Here is a 14,204-nt window from a genome sequence, read left to right as displayed (position 1 = left end):
CGTTGAAACTTGCAACAACGCAGGAACCGAAGGGGATTACCTCGCCAAGCAGTTTGTGCGCTCGCTGAAAGGAAACGCCTTTGAGTGGTACACAGACCTAGAGCCTGAGTCCATCAACAGCTGGGAACAATTAGAGCGGGAATTCCTCAACCGCTTCTATAGCACCCGCCGCACTGTGAGCATGCTAGAGCTAACGAGCACAAAGCAGTGGAAAGACGAGCCAGTCATTGACTACATCAACAGATGGCGCACTCTAAGCCTCGACTGTAAAGACAGGCTCTCGGAAACCTCTTCAATCGAGATGTGCATCCAAGGCATGCAATGGGGTTTGCAATACATCCTTCAAGGCATTAAACCACGGACCTTCGAGGAATTGGCCACTCGCGCCCATGATATGGAGTTGAGCATCGCCCATCATGGGAAGAAGGAACCAATCGCCAACTACAAGAATGATAAAGTTCTTGAGACAAAGGTGGAAAAGGCTGCATGGAAACCCACCAAGGAAGCGATGACGGTCAACACATCTCCTGTCAAAATCTCCACACGAGGCAAGGCGATTCAAGCCGAAGGCTTTCGTGATCAAGAGATGCGTAGACGCACTTTGAAGGAGCTCGAGGAGAAAACTTATCCATTCCCCGACTCTGATGTGGTTGCCATGTTAGAAGACTTGCTGGAAAAGAAGGTGATCGGCTTGCCTGAGTGCAGACGGCCAGAAGAGATGAATCGCACCGACAGTCCAAGGTACTGTAAATTCCACCGCTTCATCAGTCATCCGACAGAAAAGTGCTTCGTGCTGAAAGATCTTATCATGAAGCTGGCTCAAAAAGGAATCATCGAGCTAGATCTTGACGATGTGGTGAAGTCAAACTATACCACCATCACTTCTGACTCTTCCGACTCAAAGTTTTCACCTCAACCGCTAGGGGCATCCTCCAAGACAAGCAAAATTGAAGGATGGACTCAAGTCACTCCTAAGAAATTGCACAAGAAGCATACGTCTCCTCCACAAGTCCGCCAATCGGAAAGGGGGCAAAACAGCTCTTGTCAACGTTCAAAGCAACGTGAACGTGTTGAAGATGATGAAATTTCGACGTATAGATCGTCCATCCCCATCACGATGCGTGATTTCTTGCCCGAAGACTTCTTCAATCACTCGATCAAGGCTCCTTGCTATGAAGATTGTGAGGAACGCCCCTCCAAAATTGCTTGACAAAATTCACAAATTCTCCTCGCCCGCACGAGTCTAAACTGCATGGCACAAAGCTCCTGGTCTGCACGAGCATAAAAGGCAACACCAATGCTCTTTGTTCGCACGAGCCTAAACTGCATGAACCAAACGCTCCTGGTCTGCACGAGCATAAAAGGCAACATCAATGCTCCTTGTTCGCACGAGCCTAAACTGCACGAACCAAAGCTCATCGCCTGCACGAGCCTAAACTGCATGGCACAACGCTCCTGATCTGCACGAGCATAAAAGGCAACAACGGTGCTCCTTGTCTGCACGAGTTGAAACTGCAACACGGCACCAAATGCTCCTTGTCTGCACGAGTTGAAACTGCAAACGACACCAACGCTCCTTGCCTGCACGAGTTGAAACTGCAAACGGCACCACCAAAAGAAAATCCAAAAAAAAATATGTATTTGAACTACGTTACGACTTGATCTCTTCTTTGGAGGGGTACGTAGGCAGCTTGAATATTCAAAATTTCGAGTTCAGTCACATCAAATAAAAAAATAATAATAATGTTTTATTAGAAAAAATATATATATATACATATGTTTTATGTATTTAAAAAGAAAGAGAAAAAAAGAAAAAAAAAAGGGAATACAAACGTTATTACTTGTTTACAAAAAAAAAAAAAAAAAGGAGTTCTTTTACATACATATATATATATATATATATATATATATATATATATATATATATATATGTATGTATATCCATTAGCAGCAAGCCTCTCAAAAGGAGGCCATCCAGGCCCAAGTGGCAACCTCCAAGCCCAATCCGCGGTCAAGTCCAATGCCTGCTCAGACTTCAGTTACAAATCAAGGCCCATCTCCCATTTCTTGCAGCATTGTTCAAAGCAGCCCATCCAAAATGAAGCCCAATTGCTATCGAATCTGCCCCAAGTGCAACACTTCGGTGCTTTGCTGGCCCAGCTGAGTTTTTGAACCAAATGTCTTGGGTTATGAACATCACCATCAGCAGCTAGAAGTTGCAGAGTCGAAAGGGGGTAGGGCAGCGCCGTGTTTCTCTGCTGATGCTTCCGCCTCCAAATTCCAAATATAATCGGACCATTTCCGATCAGGTGGACGAGGAAATAAAGGCAGTCATCGGCAACGACCTCTCCGCCAAATTCGCTGCTCTCAAGCCTTCACCACCATTCCGCCGCTCTGCTACCTCCGTGCTCTTCAGTGCCGGCGCAACCCAATTCCAGCAACCGCTGGACCTGTGTCCTTCTTCACCAACCTCGCACTCACCACCTTCGGCTTCGGCGCACACGCCAACATCGATTGCTCCTCCTCAGATCCGAGAGCTGCGAGCACTACCACAATCGGGTCTCTATGCTTGATGTCGTCACTGCCTTTGAATCGAAGCTGCATCAGTCAGGCGACAGATTCCAATCGAAGATCTCGGTGCCCAAACAGGTGCTGGTTGACCATTACCCAGAAGGCGAAGAGGCAACTAATTTGTTGGTGGGGTTGGAGTTTCCCGTGATTGCAAAGCCGTTGTTTGCGAATGGCAGCGCCGAGTCGCACGAGATGTGTTTGATTTTTAGCCCCAAGGGGTTACGCAGTCTTCTGGCCGATACTGATGGTCCCATTTTGCTGCAACAGTTTGTGAACCACGGCGGGGTAGTGTTCAAGGGTTACTCAATCGGAAAGCACGTCCAGTGCGTCAAGCGGAGGTCATTGCCGGACGTTTCGGAGGGGCAGACAAGGCCACACCAAAGACTTTGATGAGGAGGATGATAATGGTTCAGAATTCAAAGCTGCGGATTTGAAGGAACGAGGGGCTGTGGAAGTAGCAGGATCGAAAGCAGTATCAAATGCACACGCACGACCATGATTCCAGCAAGCAGAACAGCGCTGCGGATATACCCAATTCTACTCCAGTTAATGGAAATCTGTGGGAGTTCAAGGATGCATTTTCAGAAACTGGAGCAAAACATAAGTTGGAAGAGGCAAGGACTTGCACTAGGAGGTGGCTTGGAGTGGGCATCGGGGTGCCATGCACGTGTTGCTGCTCCAAGGACTCAACTTGGTCTTCCAGAGTTGTCTTTTGGAGTGATTCCTCGATTAGGAGGCACACAACGTCTTCCAAAGCTTGTAGGGCTTCAGAAGGCAATTGAAATGATGCTGTCATCGAAGCCAATCTTGTCTGAAGAAGGGAAGAAGCTAAGCTGGAATGACATCTGCCGCAGAAAGCATCACAGAGCTCTTCCTCACTCCACTCAAACCCGACCTATGGTGCGCACACCCGGAGCAAGTTGGGCTGCACTCTCGGCATCGACTCCTTCCACCGCAGCGCCTGGCCCCCTCGACTTCGTCCTTCCCTGCAAGTTCCTCCTTGCTCCGCTCCCTGCAAATTCCTCTACCCATCACCCGAATTTATACAAAAAAAAAAAAAAAAAAAAAAAAAAAAAAGAGGGGATGCTTTTGGCAAAAGAAAAGAAAAGAAAATATAAAAAAATCTTGGTGGATCAGCACCACCATGTGGAAGAAAAGATGGGGCATCAGGCACCAGAAAAAGAAAAAATATATATATATATATATATATAAAACATAAAGGAAAATTTGGGGATAGTGGACGGCAAAGAGGTGTGGTGACATGTGTGTATATATTTGTTATATATAAAAATATGATTTGTGGAGTTGCGTCAGACAAGCAGTGGCCATCACTTAAGTTATGATGGTGGATGTGAACACCACCGAAAAGCAAAAGGAAAAAGGTGGGTGTGCGTGTGTATGTACATTGTGCGGGTATATATTATATATATATACATGGCACCGCATGAAAAAAAAAAAAAAAAAAAAAAAAGAGCATTAAGAGAAATAGAAGTCCATTTTATTTTTCTAGGAAATTTTACATAAATGTGTACATACCTTAAAAAAAAAAAAAAAAAAATCAAAAAAAAAAATCAAATCAACTCAAAATTACAAGAGGGGATCTTCAAGGACGATTAGGTGGCGCCTCACAACTCGGCGGAGCTCCAGGAAGAGTAGGTGCCGGAGGTTGACTGTTTGAAGCCTCAGCAGTCGGTAGAGCCTCAGAAGACGAAGGCAAATGCTGCTGGAACAAACCCACAAACCTCTGATGATCAAGTAAAATCTGACCATCAGATTCCTGCATCTGGTCAATCTTCCTCTTCATGTTTGTCGCATAGCTATGTGCGAGCTTATGCAATTGTTTGTTCTCCTGCTTGAGCCCTCTAATCTCCTGTTTGAGACTCATCACTTCAGCCGCCAATGATTCAACTTGACGGGTTCGAGCAAATAGGCGTTGGGCCATATTAGACACAGAACCTGCACACTGCACACTGAGAGCTAGAGAATCCTTAACAGCCAACTCATCAGACCGTTTGGAAAGTAGTCTGTTATCTCTGGGAGTGACAAGGTTCCGGGCCACCACCGCAGCGGTCATATCATTCTTCACCACTGAATCCCCAACGGTAAGAGGACCAGTGGGGGATATGAAGGATGGGCGCCATATGTTGTTTGGAGAAGAAGGGACTGCCTCTTCACCAAGATTCAAGTCAAAACGACGATCGGAGGGGCCAGACATTTTCAAAGTATTGAAGGAAGAAGAAAACAGACAAATCAAGATCTTAGAAGTGCAAGAAGGGAGTTTTCACAAGCGAAAATTCAAGTGTGCTTTGAAATGAACTGCATGCCTCTATAAAAAAAATCAGCACTCAACTGGATTTCAGAGATCGAAGAGGCGAGCTCAGAGTTCGAAAATGCCGATTCAAAAATCGAAGAGGCAAGCTCAGAAATCGGAGAAGCATCTTGCTTTTCCAAACGCGTTAGCACCCGACACACGCAAACTCAGCTTTGCGGAAATCACGGGCAATTTGTTAAAGCGCCAATCCCAGGTATCGAAGAGGCGCCAGTCTTTTTCAGCCCGTCAGCACCCGTCACGCGCAAACTCAGCTTTGCGAAAATCACGGGCAATTTGTCGAAGCGCCGATCCCAGATATCGAAGAGGCGCCAGTCTTTTTCAGCCTCGTCAACACCCATCACATGCAAACTCAGCTTTGCGGAAATCACGGGTAATTTGTCGAAGCGCCGATCCCAGTTATTGAAGAAGCGCCAGTCTTCTTCAGCCACGTCAACACCTATCACATGCACACTCAGCCTGGCGGAAATTACGGACAATTTGTCGAAGATTGCTGATAAAGAAGAAAGCACGTGAAGCCATACTGATCAATCACGCATTGGCTACTGACACGAGTGAAAGAACAGTACCTCTACAGGTATTAAGGAACTCCCTATAACTGTCCACCTTCGCCCTCCATAGCAAGGCAGACATACGGAACCTCTCTTCATCTCCGAGAATGCCTTCCCAACGAAACCTCTCGAGTCACTCAGTGTTCCTTATTCCTTGGGGTACCTCAGCAAACAAATGACACCAAAGCAAAAGTATCTCATATCACCAGGGTAGAAAGCAAAAGTATCTCATATCATGCGTTCTCCCTGTCCTTTCCTTTGTCCTTGTTCTTACCTACAAAGACAAGGATAAAGAAAACAATATGCCGGAACTTCCACTTAAACTTGGGTAAGGAACCGACTGCTTGGAACCCTTCCCTGATTGCCTACCTAGCACTGCTCTCGAGTACTCGTTTCCCACTGCTGCTGTACTTCCAAAGAAGCTGCCACATCTGCCTGGAGAACAGATAAGGCAAGTGAAAATGATACCTTGCAGCATGTGGAGACAAGGTGCAGAAGGAACAAGCAGAGAAGAATGCGGTCTGCACAGTCAACTCAGCGGAAGGAGTCCGAACTGAGGAACTCGAGAAGCTGCCATATCTGCCTGAAGAAACAAGCAGAGAAGAATACAGCATGCACAGTCAACTCGGCAGAAAGAGTCTAAGATGAAGAACTCGTTTTGACCCTCAAATTCTTGGGTCAACTTACTAGGCGTTGTGGGCTGCACGTGCCGATTCACCACCCTTGAATCAAATCCTTAAAGATCAAGTCACCAACTGGAAGAATAGCCCATCAATCTTGAAGATCATACCGCTGACCAAACTGCTCAAGTGTGAATTAGAAAGATTGAACAAAGCAACAAGTCGTCACCTTCACCTCGTGCCTGCTTGCAATATGTTCGAGTCAACCTTCAAGAATCAAGCCTCAACGGCCCTTGAAGAAGCTTCCAGCCAAATTCGAAATCCAGCCTCGACGGCCCTGGAAGAAATCACAAGTCCGATTCAAGATTAAGTGTCTACCACCCTTGAATCAAAACCTAGTTCAAGAATAAGCTGTGGAAAATCAACAATTGGAGGAATCTAGAAAATCCTTCAACCCAGTTCAAGATCAAAGCTGTGGAAAGTCAACAAATCGCAACAAAATACGTGTCGATTCACCCACTACCAAAGCCAAAGATCATCTACCACATGAAGCTCCTTGTGGTCCAATTTCAACCTTCAAGATCAAGCCTCGACAGCCTTGAAGAAATTTCAAACAACAATTCAAGATCAAGCCTCGACGGCCCTTGAAGAAATTTCAAACAACAATTAAAGATCAAGCCTCAACGGCCCTTGAAGAAATCTCAAGCCCAATTCAAGATCAAGCCTCAACGGCCATTGAAGAAATCTCCAGCCCAATTCAAGATCAAGCCTCGACGGCCCTTGGATCGACATCTACAGTAAGGGACTTCAAAACGCATCTCCTACACGTGACAAACACATGTATACGACGTGCCTTGAAGTGGGGGCATTTGTAGACATCGAAATTTCGGTAAATAAATGTTGACCGATAAATCAAAGTGTCAACGCTCATGTATTGCATAAATTTTACACGTAGCATGTGACTCAACGAAAATTGAAATGAGTTGGAAAAGTCATCAAATAAGACACGTGTCAACACCTGGCAGAAACGACTTATTTCATCTGGGATATTATATTCAAAATTAGGCCTTGAAAAATTCTATAAATACAAGCCCATTTCATTCATTTGAGGGGGGAATTCATATTACACCTTGAAGCTCTGAAGCTCTGAAACTCCGAAGCTCTCAAGCATCCAAGTTCCCGAAGAATCAAGAGAGCCTTCTTCGTTCTTCGTTCATCGTTCTTCCAAGATCAAGCTCCGACGGCCCTTGGATCAACAATCACCAACTCAAGATCAAGCCCCGACGGCCCTTGAAGAAAGTGTTCATCATTCATCACCCATTCATCCTAAGATCAAGCCCCAACGGCCCTTTGGATCAACAACAGCAACAAATCCACACATCCAACTGTTCTTCAAGATCAAGCCCAAAAGCCCTTGAAGATCCGTTCATCCATCAACCTTCAAGATCAAGCCCAAAAGCCCTTGAAGAAACGCTCATCCTCAAGATCAAGCCCCAACGGCTCCTTGAAGACCCGCTCAAAATCCACCTTCAAAGATCAAGCCCACGACCCTTGAAGAACGTTCATCCTTAGATCAAGCCCAACGGCCCTTTGGATCAATCACACATCCACAAATACACACCTTACGGAGATCGAATCAGAGGATCAAGATAGAGAGAGATTGTAACCCAAAATCAAAAAATACAAATATTTGTTTGTGCACGTTGTTCTTGTCTCTTTCGTTTCAGGAATTTTCCGTGTTCACAGTAACATACTTAGATTGTGAAAGAAATAATCCAGTAGAATGATGAGTAATTTGGATCCCTAAGAAGTAATGGAGTGGTCCCAAATCTTTAATATCAAATTCTTGAGCTAAAGCCTGTATAACATCAGTAATAGCTGCAATAGCACTGCCTGTGATGATTATATCATCCACATATAGCAAGAGAATGACCACAGAATTACCAACATGTTTCACAAATAAGGAGGAGTCTGAATATGTTGTAAGAAAACCCAGAGAAGGCAAAAAATTGGTGAACCTCACATTCCAAGCCCTTGGGGCTTGTTTCAAGCCATATAGGGATTTATGTAACTTACAAGCATGAGAGGGTTGTTGAGAGTTAACAAAACCTGGAGGTTGAGACATATAAACCTCTTCTTGTAAAATGCCATGAAGAAAGGCATTCTTCACATCAAGTTGCCTTAAAGACCAACTAAACTGTGCAGCTAAAGCCAAAACTAACCTCACAGTTGTAGGTTTAACAACTGGACTAAGAGTCTCTCCATAGTCAATACCTTCTTCTTGATTGAAACCTTTGGCAACAAGTCTTGCCTTATATTTAGAAATGTTCCCATCTGCATCTCTTTTAATCTTGAAGACCCACTTACACCCTACCAAATTCTTGTTTGCAGGAAGAGGAACTAAGGACCAAGTTCCTGGAGAATGCAAAGCTGAGAGCTCTTCTTGCATTGCTGCACTCCATACTGAAGATTTAAGAGCGGACTTGTATGTTGATGGTTCCACATGAGTTAAATCAAGTGGATTGTCCTCTCCAATGGTTGAGAGAAAAACTTTATGCTTGAAGATGCCACTTTTGGATCTTGTGTGCATGGCATGTGTATTCATAGGTTGGAGAGAAGGAACCACTTGCAAACTCTTAGGTTGGAACTCGGAAGAAAACTCAGTGTGATCATGATGATTAGATCCAGAGGACAATTCTGCAGCCACAGGGGAATAAGGTAGAATAGACTGTGTTGATGTTGCAGTAATGGATTCAGGGTATGGTGGGTTAGGAAGAGACTCAAGTGTAGGTAAGGTAGAGGCAAATGAGATAGAGACAACCTGATTATCATGTGTGATAGAAGGCATTGAAATAGAGGATGATAAAATAGGAGTAGAAGATGAGGCATTTGAGGTTTTGGAAGACAACATGGCATAAGGAAATTCACTCTCATAAAAAATGCCTAGATATATACATCTTTTGTTGACTCACTTCATATCATAGGTAGCCTTTGTATCTAGAAGCATAGACTAAAAAGACACATTTTGTTGTTTTAGGTTGCAACTTGGTGTTATTGTAAGGTTTTAACAGTGGGAAACAAGAACAACCAAATATCCGAAGATGATTGATAGCTTGTACATCTTTAAACAACAACTCAAATGGAGATTTGTTGTGTAAAACAGGTGTTGGCATTCTGTTAATAAGGTAGACATCAACTTGGCAAGCAAAGGACCAGAATTTAGGAGGCAATGAGGCATTTTGCAAAAGGGTTATAGCTATTTCAACAATATGCCTATGCTTCCTTTCAGCTAGGCCATTTTGTTCAGGGGTGTATGGACATGAAAGTTGATGTTTAATACCCTTGGTCACAAGAAACTGTTGAAAAGACTTGCTAATATATTCACCTTCCCCATCACTTTGTAAGGTTTTAACAGAAACAGCTAAGTGATTTAAGACAAAATTGTAAAAGGCAATGAAAGTGGAACAAACATCACTTTTATTGATGAGAGGAAAGAGCCAACAATGTCTAGTGCATTCATCAATGAATGTCACATAGTATCTAAAACCCTCCACATAATTACAAGGGGAAGGACCCCATACATCACTATGAACAATATCAAAAGGATGCATGGACTTAGAGACATAGTCAACAAATGGCAATTTACAAAATTTCCCTTCTAAACAAGAGTGACACATCTCAGACTTATGATCAGGTATATCAGATACATTGCATTTTCTTAAAATTGCAGATACTATAGAATTGGATGGATGGATGGCCTAATCTACTATGCCATAGATTCGAAGTTACAAATTGTCCAAGGAAAGCAGCTTGTACTCTTGGTAAAGAAGAATGATATGAAACTAGTAGGGAATAGGGTATAATCCATTACTGCAATGTCCCTTGAAGAGTGTCCTCCCTGTGGCTTTGTCCTGAATCCAAAAACAGAAAGCATCATATATTAACCAACAATTATTATCCAGACACAATTTATGCATGGATAACAAATTCTGAGTTAGTTTAGGCACATATAGAATTGAATTAAGATGCAGTGGTTTGAAAGGTGTATGTAGAATTGATGAACTAATGTGGGAGATTGATAAACCTGCACCACCACCCGTAGTTTGAATTGTCTCATTGGAAGGAAATGGAGAGGCCAATGGCAACTGATTAAGGTCAGCAGTCATGTGAGATGTAGCCTCAGAATCTGTGAGCCAAATCTGTTGAGGAGGAGCACTGGGAACAGAGGATGGAGCAGCAACATGCATAGCTGACACTTGCTGAGTTTGTAGGTTGGCATTTCGAAAATGACAGAAAGGAGCACCGTGATTCCTTTTTCCACAGATTTGACAGCCTTCTGGAATAAAGTTCTCAGTATTTCGAAACCGACAAGTAACAGCTAGATGTCCAAATTTTCCACAAATTTGACATGAAGTCTGGAAAAATCCTTGTACCATTGGTGGAGAGGATTTTTCCAATCCAATCCAAATTTCTTGATGCTTCTCTGTTTTGACATGCGCCAATTGACTCAAGGAAATCACTTCAATTCAACTCTCGTTAACCCGGCAGAGAAGGATTATTTTCGACATTCTCACAGAATTTTTTTATTTGTTTCCTTTTGAATCGGTGGCTAGTTAGAGATGTGCATATGTTTTGTGTAAATTACAGTAAAACTTGCAACTATATATGCAAGTCATACAAAATGTTTGATGAACAAATGCATAAACTCAGAAAAAACCTCAACATATCTTCTCTTCTGATCTCTGGTTCCGGATCTCCTAATTAATATCGTGTTTCATGTTATTTTGTAATGAGGAATTTCGCGTGCCCACGCGTCCACAGATAGACATTCTCCACATAGTTACGCCTTGGTAGAACATTCGTACACCAATCCGAGAACTCCCTGTTTTGCTGCAGACATTTCTGAGGACGAGTTTACTAATCCGTAATCAAATTGAGAGAAATTAGATTGAGGAAATAAAATGAGGCAAAATCAGAATCAGATTATTGTTGAAGTTGTTTACTAAAACAGTCTGGAATTGGAATAAAATTTCATAAAGTTGTTTACTAATTCAGCAGAATCGGAATATAAACCAGTATGATTACTAAAATGCCCTTGTCCCAAATCAAATATTTTATATTTTTTTAATAAAATTTGATACAGTATATAATAGTGAGAAAAAATTAAATAGCTTTTTTATTTCATACACACTAAAATGATTTTGTTTATTTTTTATTTTTTATAAATTTAAGTATTTACTTTAATATCTAAATTTTCTCAATCAAGTTGTAGTTTATTCTCTTCGGCATATGTATGGAGTTATGCATAATGTGAGTCTAGGTTAAGGGTGGGCACTTGAAACCAAAACACAAACCAAATTGGACCACACCGAACGGTTTGGTTTTGTGGTTTTGAAACGGTTTCGGTTTTGAAACCGAACCGCAATGTAGAAAATAGTTTGGTTTCGGTTTTGGCTCTTGAAAACCGCACCGAAACCAAACCGCACCGCAAATATTAATAAACATTTAATGAAATGTCCATATTAGATGTCATGTTTTAATTGGTTGTTTGTTAGAATTCATATATTTAGTATGGACTCAACCACACTAGAATATCATCATTCATCACTCAATGCACTGATTGTAGGAGCTGTGCATTTGCTGCAAGTTTTTGGCTTCATAATTGCACTTATTTGATTTTAGGGAGCAAGGGTGATCAGCTTAGAAAACATATGAATGGCTTGCTGTCAACAGTGCCTGGAGAAGATTTAAATGAACTGGAGAAGATTTAGTGCTTGCCAATTTTTAGTTTGTTTCGTCCATTATATGGTTGATGCATGGTTAAAAGTTTTGTTTCATGTCAAAGAACTTATTGATTTTTGGAGCTGTGCATTTGCTGTAAGTTTGCTGCAGACAGTATCCCAATTTTATATGAAAATAGATTATCAAAAATATCCTCACTCAATGTATTGATTGTGGACATGGGTTCATAGATTAATGTATTGTATGAAAATTGGAAAATGACACTGTCTTATGCGTAGATAGGTATAAATTTTAAATTGTACAATTTTTTCTTAAGAACCAAACCGAAACCATTTGAAACCGCACCGAACCAAACACATGGTTTGGTTTTATTTTGGTTTTGGCTTCAAAACCGCACCGAATCAAACCGTAAAAAATTTTGGTTTCACTCAAAACCGCATCGAACCGAACCGTGCCCACCCCTAGTCAAGGTAGGGGTGGGCACGGTTTGGTTCAGTGCGGTTTTGAGTGAAGCCGAAACCAAAACCGAAATTTTTTACGATTCGGTTCGGTGCGGTTTTGAAGCCAAAATTAAAATAAAACCAAACCGTTTGGTTCGGTTCGGTGTGGTTTCAAACGGTTTCGGTTTGGTTTTTAAGAAAAAATGTACAGTTTGCAATTTAACATATTAATAAGCATTTCCCAATAGCAATATGAAAAAGACATTTGTTATGTAAACAATTAGCATGTTGCATGCAGTTGTGATGTTAAAACATGTTTGTGCAACAAAATGGTGTCCCTTATAATGTTTATCATAAAACAAGTTGAATAAATTTGAATTCATTAAACGTGAGCGAAACTTTGATACTAGAATATGTGATATCATGCTTTAAATGAGTGAACTTCATTAGATCATTGTTCGACTCTTGATAACAAGATTAGTCCACCCTTGTACATATATGTGTGTGTGATGGTATAAAATAACAAAGGTCCTTCAAGTAATGAACGAAAGAAAGTGATGAATGATGATATTCTAGTGTGGTTGAGTCCCATATTAAGTGTATGGATTCTAACAAACAACCAATTAAAACATGAAATATAATATGAACATTTAATTAAATGTTTATTAATATTTTCGGTGCGGTTCGGTTTCGGTGCGGTTTTTAAAAGCCAAAACCAAAACCAAACCGTTTTCTATGTTGCGGTTTGGTTTCAAAATCGAAACCGTTTCAAAACCGCAAAACCAAACCGTTCAGTGCGGTTCGATTTGGTTCGTGTTTCGGTTTCGATTTTCGGTTCTAAGTGCCCACCCCTAAGTCTAGGGTTAAAGATAATCTTGAAAATAATGAAAGTAAGTGAGGGCATAAAGGGAAAAAATTATCATTAAGCAATCCGGAATCCGAATACCTTCTCTATGTCGGGAATCCAAGCCAAATCTTGGAATTGGATTCTATTTTTTGTGTGGGCTCCATGCATTTTTTATTCCTCCCGATTTAAGTAAACACATGTATAATCTGTAATCGAAATCGGATTCTTTATGCTCATTCCGATTACGGGTTAGTAAACACGCTATGAATCTTTCTATTGTTCTTTCCCAGTTGAATGATTTTGTTGGATATGCGCGTTATGTGTCCGATGTTCCCCATCCCGGGTGGGGATTTTCCCTCAGCAGCAACCGCTGGCTTGTCCGTAGATTCAGCTGGCGAAATATAAGGCACACCATACTGCATACATTATCTTTGATGGGATCACTCTAGTTGTAGTTTATATATTCTCTGAAACTGAAAGGCTCTTAAAAACTGGCAATTTTTATGCCTACTGTAATTTTTTGTCTACTCTTTAACACTGCGAGCATCCTTGTTGGACGACTGCATCGAAGATTGGAGAGATCTCGAAGCTGACGTATCTGGAGAACCAGACTACTCATTTTAAATTATGCAGTTCTCGTTAGCCCATTCCACGGGCCCACCCTACACAAACCAAGGATCCGAATCTCTCTTTCTATCTCTTCAAGGGTCTGGATCTCTAGATCTTTTGGCTCCGAACACAGATATCCGAAAAGAATCTCGACTCGTCTATCAGTATTTTTCCTTCCGTGTTTGGCAGTAACACTGTTTTTCTTCTGGAATTTGAAATTCTTAACACATTTTATCTCCCGATGATTGAAAACCTTTGGGTTTCGAGTGGACCGTTTTGAGTTGTCCTCTCTATCATCTATGAAGAAGCAAAACATCTTATCCAACAACAACAAAATCTTTTCCCACTAAGTAGGGTCAGCTATATGAATCCTAAAACACCATTGCACTCAGTTTTGTGTAGCGCAATTTCGTTGAGGATTCATTATCATAAGGATTCGACAGAACCTAGGAGTACCGTCTGTTGACTACCTGACGCCCTTCCCCTCCCCATCCT

At 41.8% G+C, this 14,204-nt stretch overlaps 1 protein-coding gene across 1 annotated transcript; it reads left to right on the top strand.

The window, feature by feature from the left end:
- Positions 1-2,066: 2,066 nt before the first annotated feature.
- On the top strand, positions 2,067-3,193 carry LOC126598568 (inositol-tetrakisphosphate 1-kinase 1-like). The gene has a single exon (XM_050264933.1). It carries the CDS (start codon positions 2,566-2,568, stop codon positions 2,959-2,961), a length of 396 nt encoding a protein of 131 aa, XP_050120890.1. The 5' UTR covers positions 2,067-2,565; the 3' UTR covers positions 2,962-3,193.
- Positions 3,194-14,204: the final 11,011 nt, after the last annotated feature.

Source organism: Malus sylvestris, chromosome 14, assembly GCF_916048215.2.
Source record: "Malus sylvestris chromosome 14, drMalSylv7.2, whole genome shotgun sequence".
NCBI classification, from domain to species: Eukaryota; Viridiplantae; Streptophyta; class Magnoliopsida; order Rosales; family Rosaceae; genus Malus; species Malus sylvestris.
This window is presented reverse-complemented; position numbering and strand designations above follow the sequence as displayed.

Coding starts and splice junctions, on each gene's coding strand:
- LOC126598568 (XM_050264933.1), top strand. CDS start 2,566: ATGCTTGATGTCGTCACTGCCTTTGAATCGAAGCTGCATCAGTCAGGC.